At 42.0% G+C, this 13,664-nt stretch overlaps 2 protein-coding genes across 2 annotated transcripts in view; one reads left to right on the top strand and one right to left on the bottom strand.

The window, feature by feature from the left end:
• Window positions 1-2,071: 2,071 nt before the first annotated feature.
• LOC113220386 lies at window positions 2,072-4,337 on the bottom strand. Its single transcript, XM_031936414.1, has one exon. It carries the CDS (start codon window positions 3,885-3,887, stop codon window positions 3,441-3,443), a length of 447 nt encoding a protein of 148 aa, XP_031792274.1. The 5' UTR covers window positions 3,888-4,337; the 3' UTR covers window positions 2,072-3,440.
• Window positions 2,834-13,664, top strand: part of UBXN4 (UBX domain protein 4) — a 40,891-nt gene continuing 30,060 nt past the window's right edge. Inside the window, exons 1-3 of the mRNA XM_023193774.1 lie at window positions 2,834-3,244; window positions 9,923-10,025; window positions 13,274-13,302. Of these exons, the coding sequence (XP_023049542.1) occupies window positions 3,163-3,244; window positions 9,923-10,025; window positions 13,274-13,302 (214 nt within the window). The 5' untranslated portion in view covers window positions 2,834-3,162. The remainder of the gene's footprint in view (window positions 3,245-9,922; window positions 10,026-13,273; window positions 13,303-13,664) is intronic.

Raw genomic sequence — 13,664 nt, forward strand, 5'->3', positions numbered from 1 at the left:
CCACTGCTTCTCCTTTCTTAAGACTCTTTCTACCCTTGGCTTCCTTGATATCACACACTCTCCCATTTTCTTCCACCACCCCACACTCTGCCTTTCCTGCTAAGTCTCTTTTACTGGTTTATACTTTTTAATACAATCCTATAAACGTTGGAGGCCGTAAGACCTCAATCATGCTCTTACCTCACTTTGCACCATCTCCCTACGTAATGGTATCGTTATCCTCCAGTGCCTCACTGATCCCCTGTATATAGAGAAGTCTCAGTTTCCTATCTCTAGTTAAGAACTGTTGTCTGAGCTCCAAGACTAATAGCTATCTGCCTACTTAACACTTCCATGTGAGTATCTCTCTAGTAGTACTCCAAACACACGTTTAATATTGAACTCACACTTTCATGAACAACCTCACCACCATCCTGCGCTGCTTTCAGTGTTGCCTATCTCAGTACCATCTTTACAACTTCTCAAGGCAGATACCCCAAATTTCTCTCTCTCTCTCTCTTTTCTTTAGAGACAGGGTCTTACTCTGTCGCCCAAGCTGGAGTGCAGTGGTGCAGTCAGGGCTCACTGCAGCCTCAAACTCCTGGGTTCAAGCAATCCTCCTGCCTTTGCCTCCCAAAGTGCTTGGATTACAGGCATGAGCTACCACACCTGGCTGCAAAATCCCTTCTTGAGTACTTCTTCCTCAACCTCCACATGGAATCAACAAAATATATTGGGGCTGTCTCCAGAATATCAAAAGTATCCACTTCACCATCTCCCTCATGTTAATACATGAATAAGTGCCTCTTATGCTGGTCTCTTCACATTCAGCCTTTCCACTTCAAATCCAATCTATTCAATTGCTATGCTACAATTTAAAAATGGAAGTCTTATATGTATCTGTTTAATTTTGTTTTTGTTTTTGTTTTTTTTTTTTTTTTTTTGAGATGTAGTCTTGCTCTTTCACCCAGGCTGGAGGGCAGTGGCGCGATCTTGGCTCACTGCAATCTCCGCCTCCCATCCTCCTGCCTCAGCCTCCTGCGTGCTGGGATTACAGGCGTGCGCCACCATGCCTGGCTAATTTTTGTATTTTTAGTAGAGATGGGGTTTCCCCATGTTGGTCAGGCTGGTCTCGAACTCCTGACCTCGTGATCTGCCCGCCTCGGCCTCCCAAAGTGCTGGGATTACAGCCATGAGCCATTGTGCCTGGCCAGCTCTTCTGATTAACATTTTTCAATGGCTTCCTGTAATCCTTAGAAAAATGTCTTAAAATTTTTAACATGATTTTCAAGACTCTGTATCATCTGATCCTTGCCTAGCTTTCCAGTCTCACTTGTACCACACTCCTCTTTCTATGTTATAGCCACACTGGGCATTTTTTAGTTCTGCAAGTGCACTGTGTTTGCTTGCTTCAGAACCTCACACTGCTGCTTGCTCCATGTGGAATGGCTTTCTCCTTCACCTACCTAGAGTTCCCCGACATGTCATTTCCTCATGAAGGCCCTTTCTGATTCCATTAGTCTGTGTTCGGTCCCATCTTCATACACTTCTGTAGCACTCTGAGTTACCCTTCTGTGACATTCATCATCACTAATAATCACTTATTCAATGTCTGTCTTCCTTACCAGACTGTACAGTCACAAAGACAGGGCCTTTTTCTGACTGCCTCACCTCCTTACCAGTGCCAGGCACAATGTCTCGCTCATAATAGATGAGCAATAAACACTTGACAAATGAATATATAACTATGAAGGATTCTTATTTAATTCTAAAATTAGAGATAATTAAAGACATAACTCTATTGGAATAATTTCTAGATTGATCAAATTTCAAGAAGTCCGTTAAAGTTGATGTTGAAGGTCAACTCTAATTTTTCTATAGGACTTGTGTCCTATAGAAGCAACTGTCCCTAATCAGCATTATGTCTCAGTTTATAATAACACTATATATGAAAGGCCTGATTGGGAGAAAAAGTACAAAAATCGAAGCTCAAATAATTAGCTATTTTTAGGGAAAATATCTGTAGGAAAGGTGGTATATTCAGATGTATCACTTCCTTTATCTTGCAAAGATTGTCAGATAGTTGTACTGCTGGAAGATAAATTTAATTGATGTAGAATTTAACATAATAGTATATGCAACTGTAAATAAACCATGCAAGCCTTTAGCTAATAGTTATTACGGACCATGTTTTTTCATGAAAGAAATATGGATCAGTTTTCATTTAATGGCAGCCAACCACAAAGCGCCACATCTTGATTATAGGACATGCTCCCAGAAAATTGGAAAATAAATCACTATCTAGTCTCTTTTGTATTACCATGGAAAGTAGCTGGAAAATAATCTATTTTCTGCTTTTGTGTTACTTTAAAAAGTAGCTGTGGCAATAGCCTAACGGGTTTTGAAGTTTTGGAATGATCTCTATCCAGTGTCTAGGAAATTGCTTAAGGCCTGCGTGCTACCAATTCCTCCGCTTAGGCACATGGACTACAGGTTATTACAGAAGGTGACTTGCGATGTGTATCCTGCGTTTCTACAAGGTTGGGCTACGTTCAGAAGAAAGCAAAGCCTCGGAGTTAATCCCTACAAAGCCCATTTAGTTCCATGCGAGGACGATTTCTTCCACAGTTGGAGTCTCAACGAGGCTGAGAATAGAATATGCCAGTCGGAGTGACACTTCTCTTTCTCCCTCTCCCCTTTACAGAATGTGTAGTGGCCCTCACTACTGCCCCCTTTAGCCGTGCCTCAGAACCCACAGTTACATGCTCCACAATATGGAGGCGAATAAGCCTAAGTGGACTACAATTCCCATCATGCCTCACTGCAGGCGCCGCCGACGTATCGTAGCGGTTAGTCATCCTTCCCACCGCCTTCCTCCACTTCCTGGACTGCGCGGCCGGAGGCCTAGCGGGCACGCGCACGCACTACTTACTCGCCAAAGAGAGAAGGCCCTGGGGCACGAACAGCGACGGGTTGCGTCATGTGACGTGGGGTGTTCTCGCGTGCGCTAGCGCGCGTCACCGGGTGGCGCTGACGGGCCTGCGCGCTTGTGCTGAGCCGGAGGTGGGGGCCGCACCAGCCGAGGTTGCGGGGGCCGCAGAGCCGGACGAAGACGGAGGGCGGAGCCGGTTCCGGGACTGCGGAGACTACACACCGAGCGAGCGGCTGGGCCCGAAGGGAGCGATGCTGTGGTTCCAGGGCGCCATTCCGGCCGCCATCGCGACGGCCAAAAGGAGCGGCGCGGTCTTCGTGGTGTTCGTGGCAGGTGAAGGAGGCAGGGGCTCGAGAGGCGTCCGGGACCCCCCTCCGGCCTACCTTCATCCTCTTCTATACCTCAGCCGCCGGCCCGCCCTCCCCGAGACGCGGGCGCCTGTCGGCTTGCACAACTGCCACTACTACCCCGCGCCCCAGGGAGGGCTGCGACTCCGCCGCCAGATCCTCCACAGGGGCCATGCAGACCCTCAGCGCCCTGTTCCTTCAGGCCCGGGCGCCCCAACCTTTCCTCCGTTCCTCAGAGGCCCGAGCTGCCGGCCCGTAGCTGTCCCCTGTCCGTTTGAGATAAAGCGGGCCTTGCCCCACGCTGCCTCTCCCGGCACCCGGGCCAGAGGCACTGTCTGGCTCTGGTCTTCATAGCGCCCCGAGCCCCGCCGAAATCTCTCGGCTCCGGGCGAGGGACGCGGCCAGCAGGCCCCAGCCGCCCAGCCCCACTCGTCCCCCCGAACCTCTCCCCTGCGCAGCCAGACCCTCGCGACCCTCTGCCTGACGCCCCTCTCTGTCTGCAAGGACCCTCTTTGGGCTGCTTGTACCCTCGCTTCTTTACTACTGTTTAGGTGGAGGTAGGAACAGGCCATTAGGCAAGCAGTTGGGTTGTAATTAGTTGCGGACGGTCGGGAAGAAAGCTGTGTCATCCATAAGCAACAAAGAGAAACCACCTGATGTTCACGGTTACTGGTGTTAGTTTGTTCCTGAAACGTAAACTTTTGAGCCAAATAGAGGTTTAATTTTTTTTAGTGACAGTCTTGGTAAGGGATCTAGTGTGAAATAATGTTGCAAGTTTAAAAAAAAAAATCCATTAGTTTCAAAGAAATAGACGTTCAGTCCTTGGTTTCTTCCGTTTATTGTCTTCCTAGGCTGAAAGCTACACGACTTTGAGATCCTCTATTAACTCATTTACTCTATGTTGATCTGGGCTGTTTTTCTCCATATTCTCCTGTTTTATTACTGAAATCTTATAGATTTACAGTAAACTCCCTGCCTCTACGGTTCTGCTCGTTCTCATTACATGGATCAAATCAATGTTTGTGGCTATTGTTAATTTGAGTTGTATTTCTTCAACTATTTTTATTTAATAACAATTTATTCATAATTCACGTCTCTTAATAGCTCTATAACTTTATGCACTGCAGTGAAGAACGAATTACTGAAACGTGAATGTCATTCAGCATTAAATTTGGAATTTATAATTGTTTTATTACGCTAAATTTTTAGCTCAATGCTGTTTATTAGAAGAGCTTGAGTAGTTTAGATTCTGTTATGCTGTCTGGGGTTTATATTATACTTTACATAAATTCTGTAATCCTGTAAGAAAAAAATGGATTGAAAATGGAAAAGTAAATGACACTATGCTTATTGTGTACAGTAGTAGGATTTTGACTGCAGTAGGTTTAAAACCTACAGTAGTAGGTTTTAAATTGTTTTTCTTCTAATATCTCAGTTGATCCTTGCAGTAAATAGAACAGGTTTAATTATCCCCATTTTATAGATTAGGCTCTTAGGTCAGCAGTCATAAAGTGACTTGCACTAGGGTCACAGAAAGGATTTACATGTTGTCTTAACAGTCAAATTTTTTAGTAGCTTCAAAAAAACTGTCCGCTTTTTTGTTTCTTAAGGAAAAAACTGAACAATTTTAAATTGGTATAGAAATCAGAAATCTAGGATTATGGTAGTCGTGTTTTTGAACAAATGTCCAAACATTTCTAGAAGGCACTCTTGAGGTGAATTAGTTAATTTAAAAAAAGAAATGAGAGATTTTTATTAACAAATACTAATATTTGGAAGCTCTAGTACAAATTATTGGAATAGTTAAATAAAGTTAAAGGTCTTGCCTTTCGGGGCTTTGTGTGTATATATACTTTCTTCAATTAACTTTTTAGTGATGATTACATGGTATTCATTATTGTAATGATGATTACATTATATTGTAATTCATCATTGTAATGATGATTACATTATATTCTAAATACATGTAATCTTGAATGTTTGCAGGAAGACTGTTAGCAGTCTCACAAAGAAGTCTGTTCCTTGACCTGTTCCAAAATACAGCTAGCTTTTTTAAAGTTTTAGCCTACTTAGTCCCCAAGACTAAGTAGGATTAGTGTCACTCTAGGAATATGTAGATACTGGACTCATGAAACAACACACTTACAGATTGCTTAGAGCTTTCTTCATGACTTTGAAGCCAGAACTCGTGATTTTCTTAGGTCTGAGACCTCAGTAATAATATACCAACTTAATGGAAAAATTGAAAGATATCTTTATAGCTGGAAGAAGTGATCTCAAGAGTACACTTCGGTTCACAGAACTATTCAAGTGGGAAATGTTTCAGGCAAGTTGTCTGTAGTTAGTGACATTTTCATGGATGAATTAAAGAATATTGTAGAGTTAATGTCTGGAGACTGGAGAGATTACTACTACTTCAGCCAACAGATTAATATGATTTTCAAAGTATTGTGACTGTGTAAAGTAAGTGAAACAGAACGATTTTCATTTTAATACCTGGGAAGGTGGAATAATCTGACAAGAAGACTGAAATAAAGGTATCTGTTCACTGGCTAGTGTTGCTAGGTAGGTAGGCTAAACTTTGTTAATGACAGAAGCCATTGACTACCTTTTTTGGTGAATGTAGACCACAGAAGCCTTTAGGTTTTGAGCAGTTGAGATTTTGTTTTTGTTTTTGTTCTTGTTTTTGTTTTGAGATAGAGTCTCGCTCTGTCGCCCAGGCTGGAGTGCAGTGACACGATCTGAGCTCACTGCAACCTCCGCCTCCTGGGTTCCAGCAATTCTCTGCCTCGGCCTCCCAAGTAGCTGGGATTACAAGCACCCACCACCACGCCCAGCTAATTTGTATATTTTTAGTAGAGACTTGGTTTCACCATCTTGGCCAGGCTGGTCTTGAACTCCTGACCTCGTGATCCACCCGCCTCGGCCTCCCAGAATGCTGGGATTACAGGCGTGAGCCACCGCTCCTGGCGCAGTTGAGATTTTTTTTACGTCAGAAAGACTCTATGAGGGTCTGCAACTCTTTGCTTCTGAGTTCCTGTTGATCTCTTTAAGTGCCTTCACTTAAGATACTGCTGATACCAAGGATACGATATTTTCTCCTAAAATCTTAGGCCCACCTAACTTCATGGTCGATAATTTGATTAAAAATAGGAAAAGAAAGATACCAGAGTTAGCTGTCAATCATCCCACTCAGTAGTATTAGGAAAGTTGTCGTTGAGCATTGAGTAATTCCATTCGGCTTTCCACCACTGCTGAGTCTAGGACAGACACTGCCAGTGGGGTTGAGACTTTTGGGACACTATAGGTGAAGGAGTGACACACCAGCCTCACAAGAAGCAAGATTTATACTTTCAGCTACTTACATGATATCCCTGTTTAGATCCTCCCAGGATTCTCAAGCCTAAACATGTATATATTGCCTAAACCTGTGTTTCTCTCCCAGTGTTCTGCATCTGAGTGGCACTACCATACATCTTGTTGGATAAACCATAAATGTGAGACAGTCATCTTTGAACTCTTCAGTCTTGTCTTGAGCTCGGTTGTTCACAACGTTGCCAATCACATAGGCCTTTCCCTACACACATGTTCCTTCTGCATGGTGAACTCTTCCATCCTTTACATTTTAGCTTAACTGTCACCTCAGAGAGGGCTTCTCTGACCATTATAAAGAGTTCTCTTGTTACTTTCTCTCATAGTTTTCTTTTTCATAGCATTTATTACTGTAATTATGTATAGTGTCTATTTGTTTAAAAATTTTGTATAGCATTAGATTTTAAGCTGTGTTGAAGGCAGACAGTGTGTCATTTGGTTTATATTTAGTATACAGTTCAATGCCTAGAACAAAATAAATGTGCAATAAAATAGTGAACATATAAAATAATGAATGGAAAGAATTTCTCACTCTTCACAGCCTTCTATGAGAAGTGTTTGTAGTAAGAATGTTCGCATACAGTTATTTTTCTTTGGTAGGTGAGTCATTTATTTGGAATCTTACATCTCTCCTCATCCGATGGTTTCTGAAGATGCATTCAGAGTGATCTCACTTGCAAATAGTAACTTCTTGTTATTTTGCGTCTTCAGCATCTGGGAGTCTGCTAATGGAGCATTTGATCTGTGGATGCATTCTAGTCCTCTTTACTTTTTTTTTTTTTTTAGGTGGAGTGTCGCTCTGCCACCAGGCTGGAGCGCAGTGGTGCAATCTCGGCTCACTACAATCTCCACCTCCCTGGTTCAGGCGATTCTCCTGCCTCAGCCTCCCGAGTAACTGGTACTACAGACATGTGCCACCACGCCCAGCTAATTTTTTGTATTTTTAGTAGAGACGGGGTTTCACTGTGTTAGCCAGGATAGTCTCAGTCTCCTGACCTCGTGATCCATTCGCCTTGGCCTCCCAAAGTGCTGGGATTACAGGCATGAGCCACCGTGCCCGGCTGGTCTAGATCTCTTAACCTTGTGATCTACCCACTTCGGCCTCCCAAAGTGCTGAGATTGCAGGCATGAGCCACCGCGCCTGGCCCCGTTAACTTTTACGTGGCCAAATTTCTCAAACTCCTATTTCTGGTATTCCTGAATCTCATCTCGCAAAATATATTCAAATAAACAGCATTAGAGGCAATTATTATAGGCATGCCATCATACTTAACTATATGAGGCATTTAGCGACTCCACAGAGTACTTACTGAGTACCTACTGTATTGTTTTGTAGGGATTTTAGTCTTGTCAGTAAATAAAATGGAACCAATCCTTGCCTTCATGGAACCTTCATTCTAGTTAGGGGAGGTAGATACTAGTAAACATAATTAAAAATGCATAATATATTGGAAGGTGATAAGTAATACAGAAAAACAGAACAGGAGATAAAAGAGCTTTGGGAATGTCTTGAGTGTAATTTTAAAGTGAGTGATTAGGGAAGTTGTAATATTAAAGTGAGTGATTAAGTATCAGCTTTATTGAGCTGATATTTGAGCAAAGTTTTAAGGGAGTTGGAAGTTAACCATGTAGTTATCTGGGAGAAGAACATTCCAGGCAGAGGAAACAACTAGTACAAAGACCTTATAGCTGGAGTGTCTTTCGTATTTCAGGAATAGAAGGAAAAAATAGCAAGAAAGGAAAAAGGGATGATGTCACAGAAGTAGTTGGAGGCCTAGTGTGTGGGTCTTGTAGCCCCCTGTAAGGATTTTGGCTTTTACTCTGAGGAAAATGGGGAGCCATTGTGTGATCTAAGCAGAGAGTTGATACGATCTTTTTTTTTTTTTAGAGAAGGTTGCTGTGTTAAGAATAGACTTAGCAGGAAGACCAATTTGGAGGCTTTTACTAGGCTTCTAGGTGAGATGTGATAGCTTGGATCAGGGTAGCAGTAATGGAGGTGGTAAGAAATAGTTACATTATTGATGTATTTTGGAGATAGGTCAATTGCAATCAAGGAAAACTAAAGTTTTTGGCCTGAGAACTGAAAGGATGGAGTTACCATAAACGAATATCGGCAGTGAAGAAGGCTAAGGTGCGTTAAATTGGCCTGGTCAACATAGTGAAACCCCGTTTCTACTAGAAATACAAAAGATTAGCCGGTCGTGGTGGCGGGCGCCTGTAATTCCAGCTACTCAGGAGGCTGAGGCAGGAGAATCTCTTGAACCCGGGAGGCAGAGATTGCAGTGAGCCAAAATCATGCCATTGCACTGCAGCCTGGGCAACAAGAGTAAAACTCCATCTCAAAAAAAAAAAAAAAAAAGATACAGAACATTTTCAGCATTCCAGAAGGCTCCTTCATGCTCTTTCTCAGTTGGTGGTACCTTTCCCCTCTATCAAGGTAGCCACTATACTGAATTCCATCACCATAGATTAGTTATAGTTTAGCCTACCTTTTATAATTAGCATACCTACAATAAAAGGCAAGTCCAAAATTGCAAACAGAATTGTACCTGCCTCTGTCTACATTGGAAGAATTTTGGAGTATAAATGCTGTAGAGTGGAGATGTTGAACTCAACAGAAAGGTGCCACATAAAGGACAGATAACAGACTTTTTTTTTCCTCTCTGTATAGACAGTCTCACTCTCTCACCCAGGCTGGAGTGCAGTGGCGCGATCTCAGCTCACTGCAGCCTCCACCTTCCGAGTTCAAGTGATTCTCCTGCCTCAGCCTCCCATGTAGCTGGTATTACAGACATGTGCCACCACACCCGGCTAAGTAGAGATGGGGTTTCACCATGTTGGCCAGTCTGGTCTCGAACTCCTGACCTCAGGTGATCTACCCACCCGCCTTGGCCTCCCAAAGTGCTGGGATTATAGACGTGAACCACTGCATCCAGCCCGCAACTTTTAATTTTCTAAAATCTCATGTACAAAAGCCCAGATAGGCACTGCACATTTCTGCCTATGACTACTTATTGTTGTGGTACTTTTCACATCATAATTTAGATGATTTCTTTTATGAAATACTTTGTGTCATTTAAATAGTCCAATGTAGTTTGTTTTCATTGCTCTTCATGATGTGAACTATGTATGCAGTCACACTTTTCATTTAGTGGAAAATTCAGTTTTCAAATTTGGCAGAAAGTAGTATAGGTGGGATTATATTTTATTTGAAGTTTTCGTTTTCCAGGGAAAAAGAATTTGCAATCAGCAGATCCCGGCCTGGTATAAGAATTTTTTAAATGTTCTACAGGTGATGATGAACAGTCTACACGGATGGCTGCAAGTTGGGAAGATGATAAAGTTACAGAAGCATCTTCAAACAGTTTTGTTGCTATTAAAATCGATACCAAAAGGTTTGTTTATGTTTTAATATTTTATTAGTTTTAAAATTTGTGAGTATTATCTTTGATTTATAGTGACACTCTTGGACTGTAAGAATGTTGATGTTGGGCTGGGCACGTCTAGCACTTTGGGAGACTGAGGTGGGAGGATTGCTTGAGCCCAGGAGTTAGAGACTAGCCTGGGCAACATAGTGAGACCCTGTCTCTACAAAAAATAGTAATACAATTAGGAGTGTGGTGTGTGCCTGTGATCCCAGCTACTTGGGAGACTGAGGGGAGGATCGCTTGAGCCCAGGAGTTAAGAGACTAGCCTGGGCAACATAGTGAGACCCTGTCTCTACAAAAAATAATAATACAATTAGGAGTGTGGTGTGTGCCTATGGTCCTAGCTACTTGGGAGGCTGACAGGAGGATCACTTGGTCCCTGAAGATTGGGACTACAGTGAGCTGTGATCATGCCACTGCATTCCAGCCTGGGTGACAGAGTCAAACTCTGTCTTAAACAAAAAAAAAAAAGAATGTAGGCCAGGCACAGTGGCTCACGCCGGTAATCCCAGAACTTTGGGAGGCCAAGACAGGCGGATCACTTGAGGTCAGGAGTTTGAAACCAGTCTGGGCAACACAGTGAGACCCTGTCTCTACTAAAAAAAAAAAAAATACAAAAATTAGCCAGGTGTGGTGGCACATGCCTGTAATCCCAACTACTCGGGAGGCTGAGGTAAGAGGATCACTTGAGCCCAGGAGGTTGAAATTGAGGCTGCAGTGAGCAGTGACTGCATCACTGCACTATAGCCCAGGAGAGAGAGCAAGACTGTCTCAAAAAAAAAAAAAAAAAAAAAGAATGTTATGTTTTTGGATATCTAAGGCATATTAGGAACTTAAATTATAACTGCCATTTGCTAAATGCATCATGAATCCTGCTGAAAAACCTTCAAGCTTTCCTAGTCCACCAAGCAGCCATCTAACATGTACCAGGAATGCAAAAAGAACAGTGATCTCCAGCTTCTAAAAACTTGGAAGTAGTGGTAAATCATACATTGAATATCTCTAAGAGGTTGATCACTCACTGTTTTGAATCCTATTTTTGGGAATGGAGTCATTTAATCAATAGAAATAAGGACATTTCTATGTTCCTCACAGTACCTGTTGTCCACAAGTCTGTTTTGTTTCTCCATTCCTCCTCCCCATCTTTTAAAAACATTTTTATTGTAGGAAGTTTCAAACATATATGAAAGTAATGTAACAGTGTAATGTACCCCATGTACTTGTCTACTAGCTTTGGTAATTAATTCATGGTCAGTCTTGTTTCATCTTTACCCCCACCCATTTCCACTCAATCCAAACAATTTTGAAACAAATCACAGTCACTGTATCACTTCATCTATAAATATTTTAGTATGTCTCCGAAATACAAGGATTGTGAATTTTTTAAACATGAATATTAATAATTCACAAACTAATAATTCTTTAATATCAGATAACCAACCAGTGTTCTACTTTTCAGTTGTCTCTTCAAAGTCATAGTTTTATTACTTTATTGCAGTTTTTTAGTTCAAAATTATTCAAGGACCACACATTGGGATGCATTGATTTCTCTCAGTATGTAGGCCTCTCCTCCAACTCCCCTGCCTTTGGAATTTGTATTTTAAAGACACCAGATCATTTTTTGTATACATTTGTTCTGTGGTTTCCTCCCGTCTGGATTTTGTTGACTGCATCGTGTTAGTGTTTGTTTTCCTTCCGTGTTTTACAAAAATAGTATTAATAGCATTTTGACATACTTTTCCATACCTTTTTCTTTCTTTTTTTTTTTTTTGAGACGGAGTCTCACATTGTCCCTGGGCTGGAGTGCAATGGCACAATCTCAGCTCACTGCAACCTCTGCCTTCCAGGTTCACGCAATTCTCCTGCCTTAGCCTCCCAAGTAGCTGGAATTACAGGTGCACACCACCAAACCCAGCTAATTTTTTGTATTTTCAGTCGAGAGGGAGTTTCATTATGTTGACCAGACTGGTCTCGAACTCCTGACCTTGTGATCCACTTGCCTCGGCCTCCCAAAATGCTGGGATTACAGGTGCGAGCCACAATGCCAGGCCAATTTTTGTATTTTTAGTAGAGACAGAGTTTTGCCATGTTTGCCAGGCTGGTCACAATTTCCTCACTTCGTGATCCACCTGCCTTGACCTCCTAAAGTGCTGGGATTACAGACGTGAGCCACAGTGCTGGCCTGCCTTTTTTTATGATTGCATAATTATTCAGTTTTTATAGGTAGATAGTTTGTTTTTAATCCTTTGTTATTATAGACTATTACATTATCACACACCTAAGTAAGTCGTAGGCCTTATATCTTCATATTCCAGGTTAAGATATTGTATTCAGGTATACTTGCCACTGAGGAAGTAGCATGGCAGATAACAAATTAATTTTTTAGCCACCAGATGCAGCCACTAGCTTGTGGGTTGTAAGAGCAAATAGTTCTTTCTTTTTTGAGACGAAGTCTCACTCTGTTGTCCCGGCCAGAGTGCAATGGCGTGATCTCAGCTCACTGCAACCTCCGGCTACCAGGTAGGTTCAAGAAATTCTCCTGCCTCAGCCTCCTCAGTAGCTGGGATTACAGGTTTGTGCCACCATGCCCAGCTAACTTTTGCAGTTTTAATAGAGACTGGATTTCACCATGTTGGCCAGGTTGGTCTCAACTCCTGACCTTGTGATCCACCCACCTCGGCTTCCCAGAGTGCTTAGATTACAGCTGTGAGCTTTGAGACAGACTTTTGCTCTTGTTGCCCAGGCTGGAGGGCAATGATGCGATCTTGGCTCACTGAAACTTCCGCCTCCTGGGTTCAAGCGATTCTCCCACCTCAGCCTCCCAAGTAGTTGGGATTATAGGCACTTGCCACTGCGCCCAGCTAATTTTTGTATTTTTAGTAGAGCTGGTGTTTCACCGTGTTGGCCAGGCTGGTCTCAAACTCTTGATCTCAAGTGATCTACCTGCCTCAGCCTCCCAAAGTGCTGGGATTATAAGCATGAGCCACCATGCCCAGCCACAAATAATTCTTTCATCTGAAAATTATAAAACAAACCAGAAAAAGTCTTAATGAAATAAGAATTATATTTTTCTCCTTCTACCTGATTGCTGTGAAAGACACTGGTAGTTTCAGGAAAATACTTGTGGTTGGTACAGTAAATTTTATTAAAACAACTCAGTATTTAGAAAATACTTGCATTCATCTAGTAATTTTCTGTTTGATTTTGTTTTATAGTGAAGCCTGCCTACAGTTTTCACAAATCTGTATCCTTTCGTAAAGAATTGCTTATATATATACATTTATTTACCTTTTGGTATTTATGAAATTTAGAAATTATTCATTTTATTTAGGAAATCATACATTCTTTTTTATGGAAACTTTATTACTAAGTGTCCTCATTGTAGAAAAATATTATAGAAAATTTCAAAGATATATAAAAGTAACTCAACAGTGTAGTGCACCCCATACATTGAGATAATACATTATAGCTAAAGATAGGATAGGGAGTTTTAAAAATGTGAATATCTGAAAAAAAATATAGAGCAGTTGGGTTGGAATGTTACAAGTAGTTTGCAAGAGTCAGCTGGCAGCAAGATGGATGGGCAAGGAAGTTACGATAGAGGAG

This window comes from Piliocolobus tephrosceles, chromosome 11 (assembly GCF_002776525.5).
Source record: "Piliocolobus tephrosceles isolate RC106 chromosome 11, ASM277652v3, whole genome shotgun sequence".
NCBI classification, from domain to species: domain Eukaryota; kingdom Metazoa; phylum Chordata; class Mammalia; order Primates; family Cercopithecidae; genus Piliocolobus; species Piliocolobus tephrosceles.

Coding starts and splice junctions, on each gene's coding strand:
- LOC113220386 (XM_031936414.1), bottom strand. CDS start 3,887: ATGACACAGCTTTCTTCCCGACCGTCCGCAACTAATTACAACCCAACT.